General features: G+C 38.1%; 1 protein-coding gene across 10 annotated transcripts in view; it reads left to right on the top strand.

Annotated features, from left to right (window-relative positions):
• Positions 1-20999, top strand: part of ADGRG6 (adhesion G protein-coupled receptor G6) — a 138433-nt gene that overhangs the window by 53707 nt on the left and 63727 nt on the right. For all 10 annotated transcript variants that reach the window (XR_004352535.1, XM_032651258.1, XM_032651257.1 and 7 more), the window contains exons 3-4: positions 11227-11568; positions 13813-14436. Coding sequence is in view for 9 of the 10 variants with exons in the window: in XM_032651258.1 (XP_032507149.1) it covers positions 11227-11568; positions 13813-14436 (966 nt within the window). In the remaining variant the exon portion in view is untranslated. The remainder of the gene's footprint in view (positions 1-11226; positions 11569-13812; positions 14437-20999) is intronic.

Here is a 20999-nt window from a genome sequence, read left to right as displayed (position 1 = left end):
CTTCTTCCAGTGTGTTTTTGCTGCAGACTTGTGATTGATGTGGAGGCTCCCTCAGGGCAGAGGTGAAGCAGTTTAACTGTGGAGAAGTTGATTGAGTTGCCTGGATATACATAACCGGCCAGAGGCTGTACAGTGTTACACCTACATCGCCTTGTCCCCGACCCAGTGCAATTTGAAATCAGATAAACATTTTGGCAATGGTGTGGCAAACCAAGGTTCAACCTCATTGCTCAATAGGTGTATTAATTTTATGAAAGTAATAGATGTTTTTTTTCTTTTGTAAAGTAAGTTGGTAGGCATCAAGGACACACAAAAGCAGCTATATTAAGTAGAAAGGAGGTGATTTTTTTTCCCTGGTGTAACCACACTCTAAATCTTCACAATCTGTCACAGCTTGCTCTGTAATTCTAAGCCAGCAATATTCAAAATAGCACAATAAGTACTGTTAGCAAGATGTGGAAATTTCTTGAGCAGTCGGAATATATCCCAGAAGCCAGGATGTTTGCCGAGCATTAGCTCTACTTGCATTCAACCTGCACTGGCTGATTCATGGCTCCAAAGTGGACAAATAACACAAACAAGCTGAGACTCATGAATACTCAAAAAGACCCTCTTGCCTCATAATATCTTGAGCTGTACGTCGGCATACTCCTTTCCTTGGGGAGCATCAGATGTCTTCATGACTCTCCTGGAAGTTTCTTCCTAGTGGCGGGAGCAGTTGAAGCTCTGATGTGTGTGAGGCCCTAAGTTCATCACTCATACTAGGGTTTTAGAACCATAAGAGACATTCTTTCAGCTGTGGAAACCAAGACTTCAATGGCTAGTCACTAGCCAGGGGCAGAACCCACTGTGATCCACTTGCAATATATCCCAAATATTCACACAACCATAGATTATTTCAAGCTAAAGGCAATTTAATCCCCTCTCATCTGGCACAAAGTAATCACTCACTAAATGCTAGTTGCTATTACAGTTGTTATTTTTATTTCTCTGTATCTCCAGAGAAGACGGGTTTATGACTTTTATATGTGTTTATATTGCTTATATTCACATTAAAAAATACCTTGGAAGGTATAACTTTAGATCTGGAAAGGATCTTGAGAAAGCTTCTAGTTCAGCTTCATAAGCGTATTGTTCTTGCTACAATGATTTTTTTATTGTTCTTGCTACAGTGTTTTTTTCCCACAACAGTAACAGTTTTTTTTTTATCAGATAGACCTTGTGATTTAGCTAGAAAGGAGTTGGACTAGAAGAAATCTTTTTAAAGTTCAACTTTAGAGTTTACTGAAAATATCTTGAGATAATCTATTTCTTTCTCTCCCTCTCTCACACACTTCTCTAATATATTTTACTTGAGATCTATGTGCAAAGTTAACATTATATAAATACTTTGAAAAGTAATTAATTCCAATGATGGATTAACTTAAGGCAGTTAACAGTTTTAAGCAACCTATTTATGTATAAAATGGAAAGTTTTAATGAAAAAACATTTAAAAATGTATATTATGTAATTTTTAACATCAGCTCTTTCTTATTACTAAGATGTTTACATTAAAAAGTATTCTGTAAAGGAGCAAAATTATGCCAGTTGCATCTATAATTTGCTTTGCTCCAAACCTTGACTATTTAAACTGCTTCCATTATGTGTACAAACCTGAGTGTTTTTTGTTTTTTTTATGTCTTCAAATTAAAGGCTCATTTGGAAAATTTGAGCTAAGATATATGCACTTACTCAGCTACTGCTGTCTTCTTCCCAATATATTCTCCCAACTTATTAGGAGGGCAAGTTTGTAAAAGCAAAACTAGTTGTAGCTATTAATTTCAGGGGCTTTACCTGCACCCACATAACAGGGACCTTTTAATCTACCTTCCCTCTGACCACCCTCTGATAAACATATGTAAAGATATTTAAAAGAAAACTGAAAATGAATGGAAGTAGGGACCCAGAAAATTGAATAAATGAATGAATGAACAAACTGAAATATGGCTAACATGCTCTGCTATTAAATGACAACCACAGTCACAACAGTAAAAATGAATATGATTTGAGCATCTCACTTTGAACCAAGTACAGTCCTAGTACTTTACATGGATATCTCATTAGCTGCATTCATGTGCTTAAGAAGTTAGTCATGTGCTATTTAGCCAGTAATTACATCATTGCCTTCATGGGTATTAGAACTATAATTAGCTTTTATTAGGCTAAGACATTCTCTACTTATGTTGGTAATATTTAGCAATACTTTTCTGGTTAATGCTAACATAAACCAGTTTTACCCTGCAATGCTGCCTAGATAGTCCATATGGAAAGATTTTCTGTGACATTCTCATATAAAATGAACATTAGGTGAGTGTTTATTTTTTTATAGTTCCCTCAGTTTCCTTTTTAGGGGTAATAATATGTCAGAGTAAGACAGATCTTCGATAAATGCTACATTGGTCACTTCGCTACCTTTTTATCTTACCCATCGACAGTTAGGCTTTGATTCACTGAATCCTTGTAGAATTAATCTTCCTTTACCACTGTAACTGCTTTTCTCTTTCCACAAACAAGCTGCCAGGATGGTTTGCTGTCTTTTGTCTCTCTTCTTGTCATCCGTCAGCCCTTTGGGTTTAGGCTGCTGTGATTCTTACAACAGTCTTTGTTCACTGGTAATTTTGTGTTGTTTATGTGTACAAGGGTTAGGTTTTAAAAAATATCTGCTAAATACAAATCTGATTATTTTACTTTCCCCTAATTAAGACCTTTTTATTTTCCCTACTGCTTTTATTATATTTGAAAAAGAAAGTTTTTAGCATTGCTTGCAAAATCCTGTAGAATCTAATCTCTGCCTATCTTGCCATCTTTATCTCATGTTTCTCCCCACTTTGCACACTCTGCTTCAGCTAAACTAAACTCTTAAGTTACTGGAACAATCCCTGCTCTCTCTCACCCACAAGCCTTTGCAACCTGCTGACCCTACTGCACAGAACCCTCTCTTCTTTTTCTCCTCTGCTTCCCTTCTTCACTGGCCCACTTCTCTGCTGCATTTTCAGATCTCAGTTTCTTTCTCATCTGTTAGGAATGGCTCTGTTTCTACGAAATCTAAACATTGGTTATTGCACTCATCTACCTGCTCTATTAGAGCAATTTTCACATTGTATTATCACAATCTACTTATTTATCTGTATTTGTAGTAATCTCTACATTCCATAACGTCAGGGATTATATCTTGCCCACAACTGTATTCCCAGTGCCCAGCACAGTGCCAGACACATAGATGCTTTATAAGTATTTACTGAGTGAATGGTTATGGGGGGATGGTGAGAGATGAGTTAGAAAGGGTGAACAGGACAAATATGGGGTGCTATATGTGTCATTCAAAGAAGCTTGTCTTGTTAGATTTCAGAGCAGATTTCAAGGTAGAGAAAACATTTTATATTTTTAGTTTTTTTTTTCAATTCTTCTTTCTCATTTTGTTTTTATTTGTGTTTAAATTAGAAACAGTGAAAGAATGCTAGCTACAGGGTGTAATATTTTTTTTTATTTTATTTTTTAATTAGTTATCTATTTTATACATATGAGTGTATATATGTCAATTCCAATCTCCCAATTCATGCCACTCCCCACCCCGCTTTCCCCCCTTGGTGTCCATACGTTTGTGTCTCTATTTCTGCCTTGCAAACCGGTTCACCTGTACCATTTATCTAGATCCCACATTTTGCGTTAACATACATTTGTTTTTCTCTTTCTGACTTACTTCACTCTGTATGACAGTCTCTAGTTCCATCCACATCTCTACAAATGACCCAATTTCATTCTTTTTTATGGCTGAGTAATATTCCATTGTATATATATATCACATCTTTATCCATTCGTCTGTCAATGGACATTTAGGTTGCTTCCATGACCTGGCTATCGTAAATAGTGCTGCAGTGAACACTGGGGTGCATGTGTCTTTTTGAATTATGGTTTCCGCTGAGAAAACATTTTTGTACTTGCATTTGCATTTTCACAGATATTTCTTGTAGTGATGGGGAGGATGAATTGGAGGTGACAAGACTATTGACAAAGAGACTAGTTACTGAGCTTTTCTCCAGGAGAGAAAAGACAAGAAACTTAAACTAGGTAGCCATGGGAATGAGAGAAGGGGATAAATGAAGAACCATGAATAAAATCGTATATGGCCATGGCCCTTGACAAACTATTTTAAGGGGTGTGGAAGAAGGAAGAGAGAAGGGATATTCAGAGTCCTAGCTTGGATGATTTTCGTACAACTAACACTTATAACATGGATAAGTGGTTTGAGGAAAGATGTTTGGATTGAGGGATCTATGAGATATCCAAGTGGAGATGTTGAGTAGACATTCTCGAGTGTGGGTGTGGTGTGCACTAGGCCATGTATGTCATCAGCATTTGGACATAATGGAGGCCTATGTTTAGATGAGATCACCCAGAGAGAATGAACGTGGGGGAGAAGAGCTGAAGAGAGAGGAGAGCCCCATAAAGCAGTGGCTTGGGGCAGACTTGGTTTTAAGGATCAGAAATCCATAGTGCAGGATCAACAGAAGTGGCACGGTAGATATAAGAGTTCTTGTCATAGAATCCAAGGAGAAGCCACAAAGAACAGCTCCTCCGTTGATGACTAGACATGGCATGTCTAGAATTAAAGTCTCTGCTCTTCAAAGTTCTGGTTTTCTCTCATCTCTCTGTTCTTAGATTTTTTCTCTTTCTCTTTTCTCTGCCCATCAGTGTCTTTGTTTGCAAGTGGCCAAGGAAGCTGCTGCCTTTGCGTTTATATAACTTTGTCATTCTATTGTTCATCGTTTTCTGAATAAATTATCTGTGCCTCTAACTTCAAAGAGAGGAAATCTGACTGAGTAGCCAAGCCCATGATTTGGTTCCCTTCAGGTGAGGGGTCCTCCCCTGGGGTCATGGGACAAATACAACTGCCAGAGATGTAGGAGAGGCAGATCTTCCTGGGAGCAGGTGCATATGTGGAGATTGTGAATAGCTTCTGGCAGTATGTTGTTACTTAAAGGAGTGCTTTTCAGATTTTAATGTGCTTGCAAATCACCAGAAAATCTTGTTAAAATACAGATTTTGTTTAGAAAGTCTGGATGATTCCATTTGTCTAAGAAGCTCCCAGCTGATGCTGATGCTACTGGTCTGAGGCCCATACTTTGAATTGCAAGGATTTTAAGGGCCAGTAGAGCAGAGGTAAGCTCAGAGAGGGCAGAGAGAAAGGCAGGAGGAGAGCAAGGAGACAGTAGGAACCGAATGGAGAGACTCAGAATCAGGGAGTGTTCAGAGGCATCAAATGTTACAGAACATGAGTAAGATCAAATTGGAAGCCTCTTTAGTATAAATAATCTGCATGATTTTGAGAATTCTTTCAACAGTGCTCAGAAGTCTATGCATTAGAGAGCAAGAAGGTCCATGGCTAGATTAATACAGAGTTAGGGGTTTACAGTGCAGGAAAGGAGGGGATAAGAGACTTGAATGTATTAACCAGAAGGTAGATTAAGTGATAGGCCAGGCAGCCGTAGACTGTTTCAAATGGTGCATTGCCTTTAGATTATTATTATTATTATTATTTTAAAACCTGGAGAAAAACTCAGCCATTACTTAAGAGAGAATAGTTTCCCATGAGAATGTGTGTGGGTATGTGTGCAAATGCATGCACGTGTGCTTGTGTGTTTAATCCTCTTGCAAGGGATATATATCTACATAATAAGCTGACTCTAGAAGGATTTACAACAGTTCACTTGTTTGGATCTCCCCAAAGTATTAGCTTTTGCAGTTACATATGGAATGTTCTCATGCCAAGGTGATTATGGAAAGGTAGGACTCAAAGTTTAAGCATTAACAATATTACAGAAGACAGAAATGTGTTTGAGGGTGTGGTGCATACGGATCTCTTTGGAGCTTCAAAAAATTGTCAAGCTTCATGGTGCCTCACCAAGAAACCTTCACTTCAACTTTTTGTTAGTTTTCTAGCAAGGCCAGACTTAATTGAACTCATTGGAGTAGAGTGGTACACTTTTGAACTCAGGCCTAAGTCATTGCGGTACCTTCGTATTCACAGTGCTTCCAAAGAACATTTTGAGGTTGAAGCATCACAGAGGGAAATCAGACAATTTTCTGGTTAACCCTGGGGAAGCCAGTGCTTTAGGAGGAGTTTGAGAGCAAACAGATATCCTTCCTTGGCTGCCGAGAGTTCTAGCAGGAGAATGGAACGGACAACGTAACCTTGGTGAAAGAGTGACTTTCCCCTGGACAGCAATGCTGTCTTTGAGTGCAGAGCTTGAAGAGGAGTGGTGAGGGAGTGCGGGGATGCTTGCCAAGTCTGTCACATTAACAGAAACGCAGATGTCACAGCCAGATTGCCTTCAGATTCCTTGCCATCCTGAAAAAATATGCATAGAGGCCTGAAATCACTTAAATTTAAATACTTACTTTGATGAAGTCATTCAGTTCTGTGTATTATCAGTCATTTAACACATGCCAGCATCTAAAGTATTATTTGTATTTTACGTTTCAATGATGCTATATCTGGCAGCATTTCTCTTGATCTGGAGAAATGGTGTGTGGCTGTCCTGGCTTGGTAATGATTAAGGCATGGGGCTGATCCTGGAGCTCTCAGTTGCTGCCCTTAGGCTTAATCTTCAGAAACCACCAAGGCTACTAAATATTTTAAACCTTTTTAAGCAACTCATTGATTAGAATTTAATAGATTCACATAGGTAATTCAAACAGTGACTTTGAATAGATGCAAACTGAACAGGCAACTGAAAGGAAATTTTCTGGAGATATTTTTTTCACCGGCCAGATTTTACAGCAAATTTATTAGTGTCAGTTTTACACACATTCAAATAAAAAAAAAAAGAATCAAGTGCATTCATTTCTTCACCACTTAACACAGTATAGGAAAGTCAGTTATTTTGTCTACAGATGTGGGTTGAAAGCCGCTAAAATTGATCTCTTTCTATTTATCTCTTAGGATCTGATACTCCTGTCTTAGATTTTAAAGCACATAGTATTTGATTTATAGAGAAGTACTTACAGCAAAGGTGGAGTAAGAATCTAAATCTCAGATTTTAAAAAAATGAGATAATGGTTCCATTAAATCTAAATCTAAGTGTTCTTTATAAATTGAGATAGCCTTTGGCATAACTGGGAGGTTTTCCATTTCAGATTTGCGTTTCTTTGAAGAATAAAGTTTTGTGAAAATATGCAGAAGTAAATTATTACTCAACATTGCAAGCATAGGCAAGAACCAAGGGTGGAATTTGGTTTGTTTGTTTAGATTACCGGAAAACTGCTTTTATAAATTATGAGTGTGAATATGTTATTATATCTGTCTTTGAGAACAACTTGAGCCAGATGTTTTGAGTTGGCTCGCTTTTAGAAAATGTTAACCCTGGCTTTACCAAGCCCTCATTCAGTGGCTACTTCAGTAGCCATCTTTTTAAGTAGCCCTGCCTTTAAGAGAGAACAAATTAATTTCTTCATGAACTGGCTCACTGTGTAGGAATCAATTAGCAGTGACATTTGATTGCTCCAAGTGGACAAATCCAAAGCACTACATTTTAGACTCTCTAACATTCTTTACTAAAATATTTCAAAATTAGTTTCTTAAAATATATCAATTTTAGCGTGATTACACTAAGTTTAAACATATGTTTACACTTAATTTCATATGTTTAACTTTGCAATTGCCCATTAAAAAGCATTGTCTCTTAAAACAAGACTTGGGCTCATCACTTTGCTGTGTCTTTTGTTTAATCTTGGCAACTTTTTTCCTCCTCTAGAAAATCACTAGACTTATATTCAGAAGAGCTGGTTTGAACCTTGGTCCTGCTATCAATTAGATATGTAACTTTGGACAAGTTATATAATCTATAATAGTCTTATTCGTGTCATCTGATGAAGGAGGAGGTACTAATTCCCAGGGTTGTTATGATGCCAAGTGAGATAATCTATGTGAAAGCCCTTTACTGTGATCTATAAATATAATGAACACCATGATACTGTGCCTAGTTTAATTGACCTTTCATCCAATTAAGATAATCGCTATTTGGTAGCATTATCTCTAAATGCGGTGTAGCTACGGCAGATGAGAATCACACTTAAGTGCTTAAGTGATTATTATGGGTGTCTTCTCTTTCTCTTTTCTATCACAATGAGTGCCTAAGGGAAAAAGCGATTCCGTTAAGGTGGGGTGCTACTTTTTCTCTCTTAAATTATTGATTCACAGATTTTGTTTTAGTAATGATTAATAATAGCCAACATGTAAATAGTGCTAACTCTGTGGCCAGCACAGTTTCCAGGAACTTCCAGTATTAATCTATCTAGTCCTCCCTATAACCATGGGTGGTGGGCACTTTTATTACCACCAGTATAAAGTGGTGAAGCTGAGGTACAGAGAAATTAATTTATTCAAGATTACATGGTCGGTGTGATCAGTCAGATTGACTTGTTTGTATACCTTTCATTAGCTCTAGGGAAGAATTTGGCAAAAATAATGTATCATGATAAAGACAACAATGAACGTTAGTTGGGTCTTGGATGTAGGGGATAGCATCTCATTTTGGAAAAATGATGCTGCTTGCATGCATGTTGGAATGACGCAGAGACTGTATCTTATTTTCCTTTCTTTTTTTCTTTTATAATCTCCAGTGCCTTTCACTGGATACATTACTGTTAATCTACTAGGATTAGTTCTCTCTCCTGAGCCCAAGGTATAGTAATAGAAAGCTAAATGTGCCAGAGAGGCAGGCCCTGCTCATCTCAGTCTCTTGCTCTGAGTGAAACCATTGGAAAAAAGAGCCCCGAAACCCCATCCAAAGAGATATCCCAGACCTTATGCGCTCAGCCATTTTTTGGACTTAGACTTTGGTTGACTTAGTTTCATATACTGAGTCATTCTTTAAGTTAGGTGTGTTTTCTTTCATTTAAGTGACTCATTTATTTGTTCATAAATTTAACAAATTTTATCAAAGGTCTCCCATGTGGCAGGGGCGCTGTGAGTTCCTGAGGGGTAAGATGGTGACTATGACAGTACATACCCTCTGCTTGTTCAGCCTAGAGAACAGTGGGAGAATCCGACAATAAACAAAATAATCTCACACATGGAATCAACCCAGCTGCTCTGAATCATGGTACAAGGAGAGGAGCAACGTGTTCCAGGGATGGATAAGAGAAGGCATTTGGGGCTTCCCTGGTGGCGCAGTGGTTGAGAGTCCGCCTGCCGATGCAGGGGACACGGGTTCGTGCCCCGCTCCGGGAAGATCCCACATGCCGTGGAGTGGCTGGGCCCGTGAGCCATGGCCGCTGAGCCTGAGCGTCCGGAGCCTGTGCTCCGCTACGGGAGAGGCCACAGCAGTGAGAGGCCCGCGTACCGCAAAAAAAAAAAAAAAAAAAAGAGAAGACATCTGGCTAACACTTGATGATCATAGATTGTTTTCTCTGTCTATCCTCAGCCCTGTAAAAGATGTTGGAGACTTAGAGAGAAAGAGCCAGAGGGAGGGCAAGTTAGAATGGTTGGGGAGCAGAATTGGCAAAGCAAACCCCTGCATGACACAAGGTGGCCACAGGGAAAGGAAAAAAGAAAAACCTAACTCTAGCAGCATAACACATCTAAATCCTTGAATATATCACTGCATCATAGAAGAATAAGTAATACTTGCACTAACTACCGTTTTCAAGAAAAGTCATTGCATATTCATTCTACTCAACTCAGTAAAAGAGGGAAGAACACAGTAAGTTGAGAGTGAGTTCCATTAACATGGTAGAAGTCTTTTACTTTTAGAAAGTGTATGTGTCAGTTTTATGACAGTTTATTTATCCAGAATGTTGGATAAATGACATTGCTGCCTACATTTATACAGATGTTTAAAAACAACATGAATATTAATTTCAAAAGCATCACTAAATAGAAAGACAGTAGACCTTGGTTTCTGGATCCAGCTGGTGACCAGGCCCTGGATAAGTACTACTTGAGAAATAATTGATTGCTTTACTTTTCTTCGTACCTCTTATTATCATCTGTCATTACATTATTGTTTGTTTATCTTTGGGTCCAAAACTGAAGTGTAAGAATCATTCAGACGGAGACTTTGTCTTTCCTGCTCATTGGTATATACTATTTAGAATAGTGCCTGGCGTGTAGCAGGCACTCAATAAATAGTCACTGAATGAATGAATAAATAAGATAATCGCACAGGTATATAATTACCAACTAAAATAAACAAGCGGGAGAAGTGAAAGTATTTTTCAAAACTGTAAGTACTGGGCTTCCCTGGTGGCGCAGGTGGTTAAGAATCCGCCTGCCAGTGCAGGGGACACGGGTTCGAGCCCTGGTCCAGGAAGATCCCACATGCCACGGAGCAGCTAAGCCCGTGAGCCACAACTACTGAGCCTGCGAGCCACAACTACTGAAGCCTGTGCGCCTGGACCCCGTGCTCCACAAGAGAAGCCACCGCAATGAGAAGCCCGCGCACCACAGTGAAGAGTAGCCCCTGCTTGCTGCAACTAGAGAAAGCCCGCATGCAGCAATGAAGAACCAACGCAGCCAAAAATAAAATAAATAAATTCAAAACAAAACAAAACTATAAGTGCTTCACACATACAAGGTGATGCTGTTTATTTAAATTTTAGAAAAAACTACAATCTGCCAGAAGATAACTTGTTGAATTTTTGTAAGAAAATTTTTGTAAGAAAGCTTGTAGCTAGCTTTCTCTTTAAACATTTATTTCCTGTTTCTCTTCCATGGTTTGTAATATTGTTCTACATTTATGGTTCTATAAGATCCCCTCCACCCCAGCTCAGTTAGTCTGTAGAGTAGAGATTCTTCATCTGAGTCAGTGTACCTATGTGAAATCCAGTGTTGCCTCCTGAGGCCTCATGTACTCCCTGAAATTGTATGCCAAGGGCAGTGGCCCCTGTACACTTTACTGGAGGGAGTTCCCCTGACTTTTATCAGATTCTCAGCATTTATGAGCCCCCAGTTTAAAAAATCAGTGCTCTAAAATTTTGTATTTTTCTTTTACTTTTTGTTGCTCTCTTGGTTTTTCTTTTTCTTCTTGAGGTGGTTTCATTTTCCTTTTAATGTTGATGATTATATTTTGGTATTTTAAAATGTTTACTGTTTGATTGTCCCCATTGTGTGGTACTCTTGGGTAATTAATTACACGCCTCTGATCCCAGCCCTTCTCTCTGTCTTTCTTTTGTTTGCCCAGCAGCGTGGGGATGTGCCAACTGCAGGGTTGTCCTCTCCAACCCTTCTGGGACCTTTACTTCTCCGTGCTACCCTAACGACTACCCGAACAGCCAGGCTTGCAAGTGGACCCTCCGAGCCCCCGCGGGCTATATCATTCAGATAACGTTTAATGACTTCGACATTGAAGAAGCTCCCAATTGCATTTATGACTCATTATTCCTTGATAATGTAGAGAGCCAGACTAAATTTTGTGGAGCAACTGCCAAAGGCCTATCATTTAACTCAAGTGCGAATGAAATGCATGTGTCCTTTTCAAGTGACTTTAGCATCCAGAAGAAAGGTTTCAATGCCAGCTACATCAGAGGTATGTAAACCAAAGGCAGCGCCAACCTTCTGGTTTCATTTAGCCTGTTCTACAATAAACACGAGGACCAGAAGACAGTTATGCTCTTTTATGTGAATGTGGATGATTAGGATTAGAATTTAAGGGCAAGAATCTGTTAGTGTTCTCTGAACGTTCTCATTAGTGATAGAGTTACCAGATCCAAAATCTGGTTACAGTAGAGCTGAATTCTTTTATATTGTTTATATACAGAACATTTAAAGGCTGCTTGAAAGACCCTGTAGATATCCCACAGCTAATAATTGAATCTGTAATTCTAACGTCTCTCCGTCAAACATTTAAAACATTCTTATTTAGAAATCCTTTTATTTTAGGCTTTTAAGATGTTGCCCTTTTCAGGAACTAGGGGGACAAATGTGGGAAATAAACATATAAACTTAAATGTAAAAAGAGCTATGTATAACTGAAGCTAATAAACAGCAGAGCCTGAGGAAAGCCCCTTGAAAATGGCTAATTGAAGGAAAGAAATATATTTTTATCAGACGTATTTCCCGGGTTCCGGCATATCAGAACATTTAAATAATCTCATTCTCTCCAAGCCAGTCTTTCCTTAAGGAAAACTCAAGCTTTGAGACTGTGAGATTTAGTTATACTTTTTTTTTCCTTCTGAGCTGCTTAAGTAGGTGTTATGTATCAAAAAAAGAAACAAAAGAGAAAGGCACCATTCTGACCATTATTATTACAAATTGTGTTTTTGGTTTCAGCTTTATTTACTGTTTGTGACTGACATTAGATATATATGTGGTTAATTGAAACACACATGCTTTAATTTTTCAAATAATGTTTTAATGTTATAAAATACAGTAGGAAATTTGAAAATTAAAAAAGCAAAGCAAATTAGAATTACCTGTACATCTACCACCCAGCCATAACCACTAATAAACTGTTGATGGACATATTTCCTTCCAGCCTTCTTATTTTAACAATGCATGTAGAATACTGGTTACATATTGTATAAGTATCCCTTTGGGTAAGTAGACCTAGAAACTGCTTTATATATAAGAAGTAGACTAAAAAATAATCATTCTATTAGATTCCATCATGAATTTTTGACTAGAATATTATATTAAAATGACGTTATTACTATAGAGCTATTCTTGGTATGTATTAAAATATATTCAAACTAGTATTCATATAAAGCCAGTATTGAACAGTATTTTGGGGGAGAGCTACTTCTCTCTCAAATCAGTACATAATGCTTCACAATGTCTATAATATTAGCACAGAGCTAAATCTATTGTGTTACGTAATAATTTTAGATATGTCACAGAAGGCCTAGGCTAAAGCATTTTTATTTTGAATTTGCCGTGCACAGAATTATAGTGATCTATATTAGTAATCAGTAATAGCTGTATATCGACGATGACACAGATACTGTTCCAGCGCTTTGAGGGGATTAAGTTATTCAGTTCTTATGGCCCACCTGTATAATAGATGCCCTTCCCTTTGTTTTATGGACAAGGGAGCTAAAGTAGAGTGGCATGCCCAAGGTCACAGGGCACTGTGCGGGAGAGCTGGGCAGGGAGCTCCACTGTCTGCCCTTTAACCACTGCTCTTTACTGTCTCTCAGAAACTAGCTCACATGCCCAGATGTAAAAGAAATATAGCTTAAAATGCCATTTTTGTTTGTTTTTTTACCCGACTCCCTCTCCTCAGTGGAATTGTCTTTGCCTTTGATCCTAAAATAGCCTGGTGATGGGGAAGACAAGTAAGATATGGGGTGTCTGAAGGGAAAGGGTAGCACAGGAATGTTTGGGAAGGGTGAAAGTTAATGAAAAATGGAACTATTAGCTATTATGTTTAGAAATTATTTGAAAAGAAACATAGTTTTGAAAATCATAATGTATAAACAGAACTTTCTTGAAACCAGTAGGTTCTTTAATTTACCCCCCCCCACCCAAATCAGGGATTTAAAAGAAGAAAAAGCCTGTCACCTTGGCAGCTATAACTGGAAGGTTTAGGTGTGAGAGCCAAGGTTTAGGTGATTAGAGTTAAAAATGGGTGGGGTTTCTTATTGTTATTGGTATAAGGTACTGGGTTGGTGAAAGAGAGTGGTGGACAGAGAAAGAGGAGAGTGTGGGACAAAGGGTGGGTAAAAGCCAATTAGTAGAGAGTGTGGAGGGGTTGGCTGTATCAGACATTTTGCATCTCATTAGTCCATGTCTGGTGTTAACAGGCTTTATCTGTTACTGTGTTTTGTCCTAGTTGCCGTGTCCTTAAGGAATCAAAAGGTCATTTTACCCCAGATGCTAGATACTTACCAGGTATCTCTTGCAAAAAGTGTCTCTATTCCAGAGCTCAGAGCTTTCACACTCTGCTTTGAAGCAACCAAAATTGGCAAGGAAGACAACGAATGGACAGCTTTCTCCTACTCAGATGCATCCTTCACACAATTGCTCAGTTTCGGAAAGACCAAGAATGGCTACTTTCTATCTATTTCTGGCTCAAAATGCTTACTAAACAGTGTGTTACCTGTAAAAGATAAGGAAGATATTTTCACAGAAAGCTTTGAGCAGCTCTGCATCGTTTGGAATAATTCTTTGGGATACGTTGGTGTACATTTCAAAAGAAACTATGGGGCAGTTTCATGTGATTCTACCATTAGTAAAGTTATTCCTGGGAATGGGAAATTGTTGCTGGGCTCCAATCAAAATGAAATTGCCTCTCTAAAAGGGGACATTTATAACTTTCGACTTTGGAATTTTGCCATGAATTCCAAAATCCTCTTCAACCTCAGCTGCAATGTGAAAGGGAATGTGGTGGACTGGCAAAATGACTTTTGGAATATCCCAACCCTAGCTCTGAAAGCTGAAAGCAACCTCAGCTGTGGTAAGTCTCTGGCATAGTCACTCTTTAATTTTTTTCCATTGTTCTATGAATATGTTTGTCAACAAGAAATTATATAGACACACATATATGTGTGTGCTTATCCAGCCATACATATTCAATCAAAGCTTTAGTCCTACCATTTTTAACTTTTTCCTGTATCATAAAATATCACGTGGTTTATACCTAATATAAACAATTGTGTATAATTATTGCGTCTCATATAGAAATGTTAACCCCAGGACTAAAACAAAAGAAATTAATAAGTTACTGTCTGTAATCATGAAGATGATACAGTGAAAAGCTGACCTTTGTCATCCTAGAATGAAATTTCCAGAGCATTACTTAAACAACCACCACCTAAAAGAAGGGCATTTACAGGGCTTCCCTGGTGGCGCAGTGGTTGAGAGTCCGCCTGTCGATACAGGGGACGAGGGCTCGTGCCCCGGTCGGGGAAGATCCCACATGCCGCGGAGCGGCTGGGCCCGTGAGCCATGGCCGCTGAGCCTGTGCGTCCGGAGCCTGTGCTCCGCAGTGGGAGAGGCCACAGCAGTGAGCCCGCGTGAGAGGCCCGCGTACCGCAAAAAAAAAAAAAAAAAAAAAAATGGTATTTACTTAGCCAATTTTAAAGATTGTTCATTTTATGGAAAATCTTGATAATCAGGGATTATCAATTTTCTTTAACTTTTTTCTCCATTTATTTGAAAATGAGCATTTGTTGTTTGTTAAAAATACTCTTGTCTTTTTGGTTGCTCTTTGGGAGACTTTAAATGTGATATTATTCTGAGTAGCTAACTGCAAAATATTTAGGGAAATAATTCTAAGTTACAAAAATTATATGAAAATAAACTTCTAGCAGTTATTCTCTGTGCACATAAGTCAATTAAGTCCTTATTTTACTGTAGGACTGAGTCAAATATAAAAAGTATAAATTTCATTATCAATTTTCAATATCATGACTAAATCTAAGGTGTTGATAATATACATTTTTTTAGTCACAGAGATAACTGTCAATAAAGGAGGGATAGAAGGGGCCTAATATTCAAAAGTCATTTGTATGTGACTTTGGAGGGAATTCTATCAGAGCTTCATTCCCAATACTTTCAACAAAGTAGGACCCACTGTGAAGACCTGAGGCCACCTGCCCTGTTTCCCTGACCTGCGTTTGCCCTTCCAGCCTGGGGGGCTCCTGTCACCTACACCTCTGTGGGCCACCCATCTCTCCGTGTGGTCCCTAGTGCTCCTGAAGATGGTGGGAGGCAGTTATGTGATGTCTTTTGAGACGTATTTCCTTGTGGGCTGTTGGAAAGAGGGTAAACCACAACCCTGTTCCAGGAGACCCTGGAACTTTTAAGAGTTAGTGGTGTTCCCAGCATCCTCTCATTCTGAGATTAGCTACAGAGAACGACCCTCAGGGACTCCCAAGAAGTCTTTCATTCATCAAGGGAACTGAGAAAATCACGTGTGTGTGTTTGGTGTGGCATGGTGAACAGCGAGGAGAGGGTAGTGGTGTACTTCCTATGTTCAGGGTGATTATCTTTAGTCTAGGGACCTGTTTTCATCATATCCTTGGCCATTATTAAAAACTCATAATATAGCCTATTTAATATTTGCCTTCCTGTGGGTCAATATTTGAGGACTATGACAGCCAAAAGAAAAAAAAGAAAAAAGGATTTGGCTAGTCATATTAATAGTTGCAAAATACTTAAATTGAATGTATATTATGTACTAGGTACTGTTTTAAGTGCTTTATGCATGGTAACTTATTTCCTACAACATAGATCCCATGATGTAAGTTTTGTTATTAACCCCAATTTGCAGATGAGTAATTGAGGCACAAAGAGATTAAATAACTTATCCAAGGTCATTTAATTAATAAGTGGCCAAGCCAGGAATTGAAGTCAGAAAGTTCAGTTTTAGAACTGTGTTCTCTTAGACTGTCTTTCAGAATAGGCAGGACTAGAAGATGAGATGTAGTGCTAGAATAGGCGAGTCACTTCTTGCCAAGATGAGGAATACAAAGGTCCAAGAGCTGTCTCTTCGGGCCAGAAAGCACTGCTGGCCAAAACACTAGCTTTCCCAGGTATTAGCATGGTATTTGTATTAAACAAAATAAGGTTTCTTTCCTGCAGTGCTTCTTTGATACCTTAATATGATAAAATGTGAGGACTGTAGTATACAAGAATTCCTAAACTTATTTTAAGAAATCCTCTAGACCCAGGGTTGGCAAACTAGGATGTTTTTGTAAATAAAGCTTTATTGGAACACAGGCATGCTCATGAGGTTTTATATAGCCTGTGGCTGCCTCTGTGTTAACTGCAGAGCTGACTGTGAGAGATGACATGGCCCACCATCCTAAAACATTTACTGTCTGGCCCTTTAAGAGAAAATCTGCCAACCCCTGAAACTACCGATAAAATCAAAGGGTCTAGTTTTCTGAAGCACACACTTTGGACAATACTGGAAAAGACCTGCTAGATCTTCTGGGCCAGAGATAATAGACCAGTCCCTCAGGGGCTAATTTATCCCTTAGACATAGGTGGTGGTGGCAGCACTGCTTTGTTTTCATTTATTAACATTTGTTCCACGCAATGCTTTTAAATAATGATTTATTTCCAACATTAAAAAATTTGATTTCACATAAAAATGAATGTTTGGATTCTCTGATAAACAAAAAATGAACTCTAGTCTAGTGTTTCTGCCTGAGCAACGCAGCTTAAGCTAAGTGGTGACCACCCCCTTTGAAGGGGCTTTCCAGGTCCCCTCGGCCCTTAGCACCCTCCATACTCTCCCCACGCCAGCCCCCGGTAGATTGACTTTGGCCTGGGTAGGCACTCATGTTTGAGAATCCCAATTTAGGCCACGCCCTTCACTTTATAAAGGGCAGGAAACTGAAGCTTAGAAAACATAAGTGGCCGAGGCAGTTGGTGGGCTAAAATTCTCGTCTCCTGTCCCCGTGCCCAGGGCTTATACTTGGGAGTCCTCATATTTTCTTTAACACGGTTTTTAAAGCTCCTTTCCAAGCCTTACGATTACTGGAAAGCATCAGATATGTGCCCGTGGAGCTCAGCCATTGGTAAGTTTTCAAAATGACTTCAATCAGAGGAGTAGCACAAGTTTACAGAGTCAGTGTCTGAGTTCCTTTAACTTTTATAGTCATCTCCTTGACATTCCACAATGACGCTAAACTCCCCCATTCCGTACAGTCAGATATCCTGGACTGTGTATCAGGACTAATAACGGGAGAGGGAGTTTCCTGCTGCTTAATCATAAGCTTTGGGAGTTGAAGAACTCAAGTCACTTATTAACTGACAGGAAATACCTGTATCAGAGATTATATCTAAGCTTGTTAGCTAAGCGAAACTTGAATAAGTGAAAAAACGTATGCTCTATTAACATTTTAACCTTTCCTTTTTTCCAGCACGCTGTGGCTTGCTGTTTTTGGTAATGGTAATTTCCCAAAACTAATGGTCAGTACAGTAGCCAATGGGAAAACAGAATTTCATGCCTAACATTCCATTGGCTTGACAATGTCTGTTAAATATGAGCTTTCATTCCAGAGTCAACTTGTGATAGAAAATGAATAGATTTTCCAAAGGTCTATTGCTAAGTAAATTTTAATATGAAAATAGGATGGTAGAACAGAACTGACTGCATTCAACATTAAAGCATCCTGTCGTTTGTTTCAAATATTAAATATCCTAACCTTAATAAAATCAATATTTTATTAATAAATGTTTTAGTAATTTCATAACTGGACTTTTGTTTTCCTATGCTGTTCTAAGTATAGTTAGGGAATATACGTAATTAGGAAATTTCCAGCACTTTTTTTTTTTTAATCATGGTTAATCTTGTCAGTCCTTTTCAGAAAGAAATGCTTTATTTAGCAGCAATTCCTTTTCATTTTATATCATCATTCTTTTTCTTAGGACAATTTTATTAAACAATAATGAGTTTTATAACCTCCGTGGATAGGCAGTTTCCCTAACGGACTCTTTAATCATAAGTGCAAGTATTTGCCTGCGTTATGATTCGAGTTTAGATACTGGCTAATGTCCATCAATTTTCACAAAGTACAGATAGTGCCTTCTATACCAGTTATATTTATTTTACTGATGACTGCTCTTTCCTGAGTGCTTCTGTGTAACTCAATGAAGAGTCTAAGTTCAAACAAATTACATTTATTTAACAAGCATTTATTAATCACTTCCATTTATTAACCACCGTGGATGTAGGGATAAGACACAGTTCACAAGTACCCAAACTTGATGTTAATTCTTTTCTAGAAAATTTTGGATTTGGACCGACTGTTGTTTTCCTTTCTGAAATTTTATACTTAATTACCAAGGCTTCATCAACTCCTGGATTCCTACCCTTTCATTTTCAATTATTGCAGTTTTGTCCCTCACAGCCATAAAACTCTGATTCACTATTGGCTCCTTCCTTTCATTCCTAACAAATTACTGAGTGTAGCATTTTTAGATGACTGAATTTTTTTTAAATAATAAAGATGAAATCACTCATCTTTACAAAGGATGTTATTCTTTGAAGATGCCCAAACTCTTTATGAGCATAAATGGCATCCAAAAATAATTTTATTTTAAATATATTTATGAAAAAAACCAAATTCAATTTAGTAACAGCTGCAAAGAAGGAGTTGAAAGGGATTATTATTTGTCTTATTAGTGCAACTCACATGAGAGTTTAGCTCTGTCAGCTGTTATTTGGATTGTCATTAAGTTGGGTGTGAGAAGGGTTATTGGCTACTCAGTCTTTTTTCACTACAACTTGTGTAAATATTGACTCCTTTCAGTAGCAAGATTTTGGAAGAACAAGAGTAGAGAAGAAAGATTAACAGCTTTACAGCTTTTCGTCTACTGCCCTTTCTTAGAGATTACTTTTTTTTAAGGAAATTTGACTTTAAATTTTGCAGTTAACATTAAGTGAATACCTTTAAACCTTAAATTTTGCAGATAATATTAAGTGAATACCTTTAAACCGTAAATACCTTTAAATATTTGGTATCCACAAATATCAGTGAATATACATAGGTCACAATCTGAAAAAAGTTCCTTAATGATAAATATATTAATAGCCAAGACAAAGAATTGTCTCTTTTTCCTTAACAATCTTCTGGTTTGTAAATCTGTCCACCTAGAAAAATTGATTGGGAGAATGACTTTTCTATGTAGATATGCTGAAGATGGGACTGGGTACAAATAAAAAGTTTGTGCACATTTTTAATATTTTATGTATATGTAATTCGGTATATTTGTAATGTAAGATTTCATTTATCAATATTCTGGACCTTTCTAATTAAAGTTGTCCCTTGTATTCAAACCATTTTCACTGAAACATGCTTCAAATTTAATTTCTGTTGCTATACTGAATCACCATAAAATAGTGTTCATAAAGTATTTACAAAGCAATGTCGATTTGCTAAACTAAAAGTACCCAAGAAGGAACAACTGATAGTTTAATATTGAGCAGTAAATGTTACAATTTTCCATAACAAGCATGTCACATGATGAAATTTAGACTTGCTACCATACAACGAAACTGATGAAATGTTAAAGAAAATTGTTAAATATCTTACTCTAAATCCTAACAATCCTAACTCTCCTGATTTTCTCTCCTTCTTTCCACCTCTCGGCTCTTTGATATCTGCAGTGGAAATGTAGTTAGCCTGAAAACTTGCTTTCCCACAATGCTGTCCCCTTATCTCCCTTTGTCTTCCAGAGATATTGTATCAGCGCTGGAAGTGGCCTTAGGAGCCTTTGTCTGCCAACATTGTGTGAAATTTGAGAAGCACGAAAACTCAGTCCATGGGTCTCCTCTCTTGCATGTTATAGTGGCTGAGATTTCCTCAGTCATTCTGAGTTTTAAAAGCTTTTTAGTTTTCAGAAGTTCCTTACTAAAATATAAATACCTAAAGGAGAAGTAAGGTCATGCAAGAAGGGGACATGATGGGAAGGAATAATGGGCAGAAAACATTCAAGATCAAATTCTAGGCTGGCTTCAACTTCTACCTCCTCACGTGCTCTTTCTCCATAGTACACAGATTAAGTGTTTAATCGGAAACACACACCACCGCCCCCCACCGCCCCGCCCGCCCATCTCTGCTTCCTTTCGTAGCCAAGCTTCCTCTTTTTGCATTCACTTCTCAAACATTGGAAATCTAGAGTGCATCATTCCCACGCTACTGAAGAGAATTTCTTCTACTGAAGAGCTGTTGCCGAAATTCCAGTGCAAAGTGAAGGGTCTTCTCAGTCTTTATCATTCTGGAACTTTCTGTATACTTGATGGTGGCCACACCCTCCATGAAACTTTGTTCACTTGAATTCTGTAAAATCACCTTCTACAAGAGCTGTTTTTGTCTTCTCAAATCTATAGCTCTTTTTTTTTCTTTTAATCTGAAACTTAAATATAAGAATATCTATGGTTCCATCAAATCTTCTAGCTCAGGTGATCCCAGACACATCTATAGCTTCCTGGCTAGGCCTCTTACAAAAACATGTACACCTTGTACCAGATGTCACACAGGTACCTCAGTTCCTATTCCTGGA

This window comes from Phocoena sinus, chromosome 12 (genome assembly GCF_008692025.1).
Source record: "Phocoena sinus isolate mPhoSin1 chromosome 12, mPhoSin1.pri, whole genome shotgun sequence".
NCBI lineage: Eukaryota > Metazoa > Chordata > Mammalia > Artiodactyla > Phocoenidae > Phocoena > Phocoena sinus.
The sequence above is the reverse complement of the archived record's forward strand: the minus strand, read 5'-3'. Positions and strand labels throughout refer to the sequence as shown.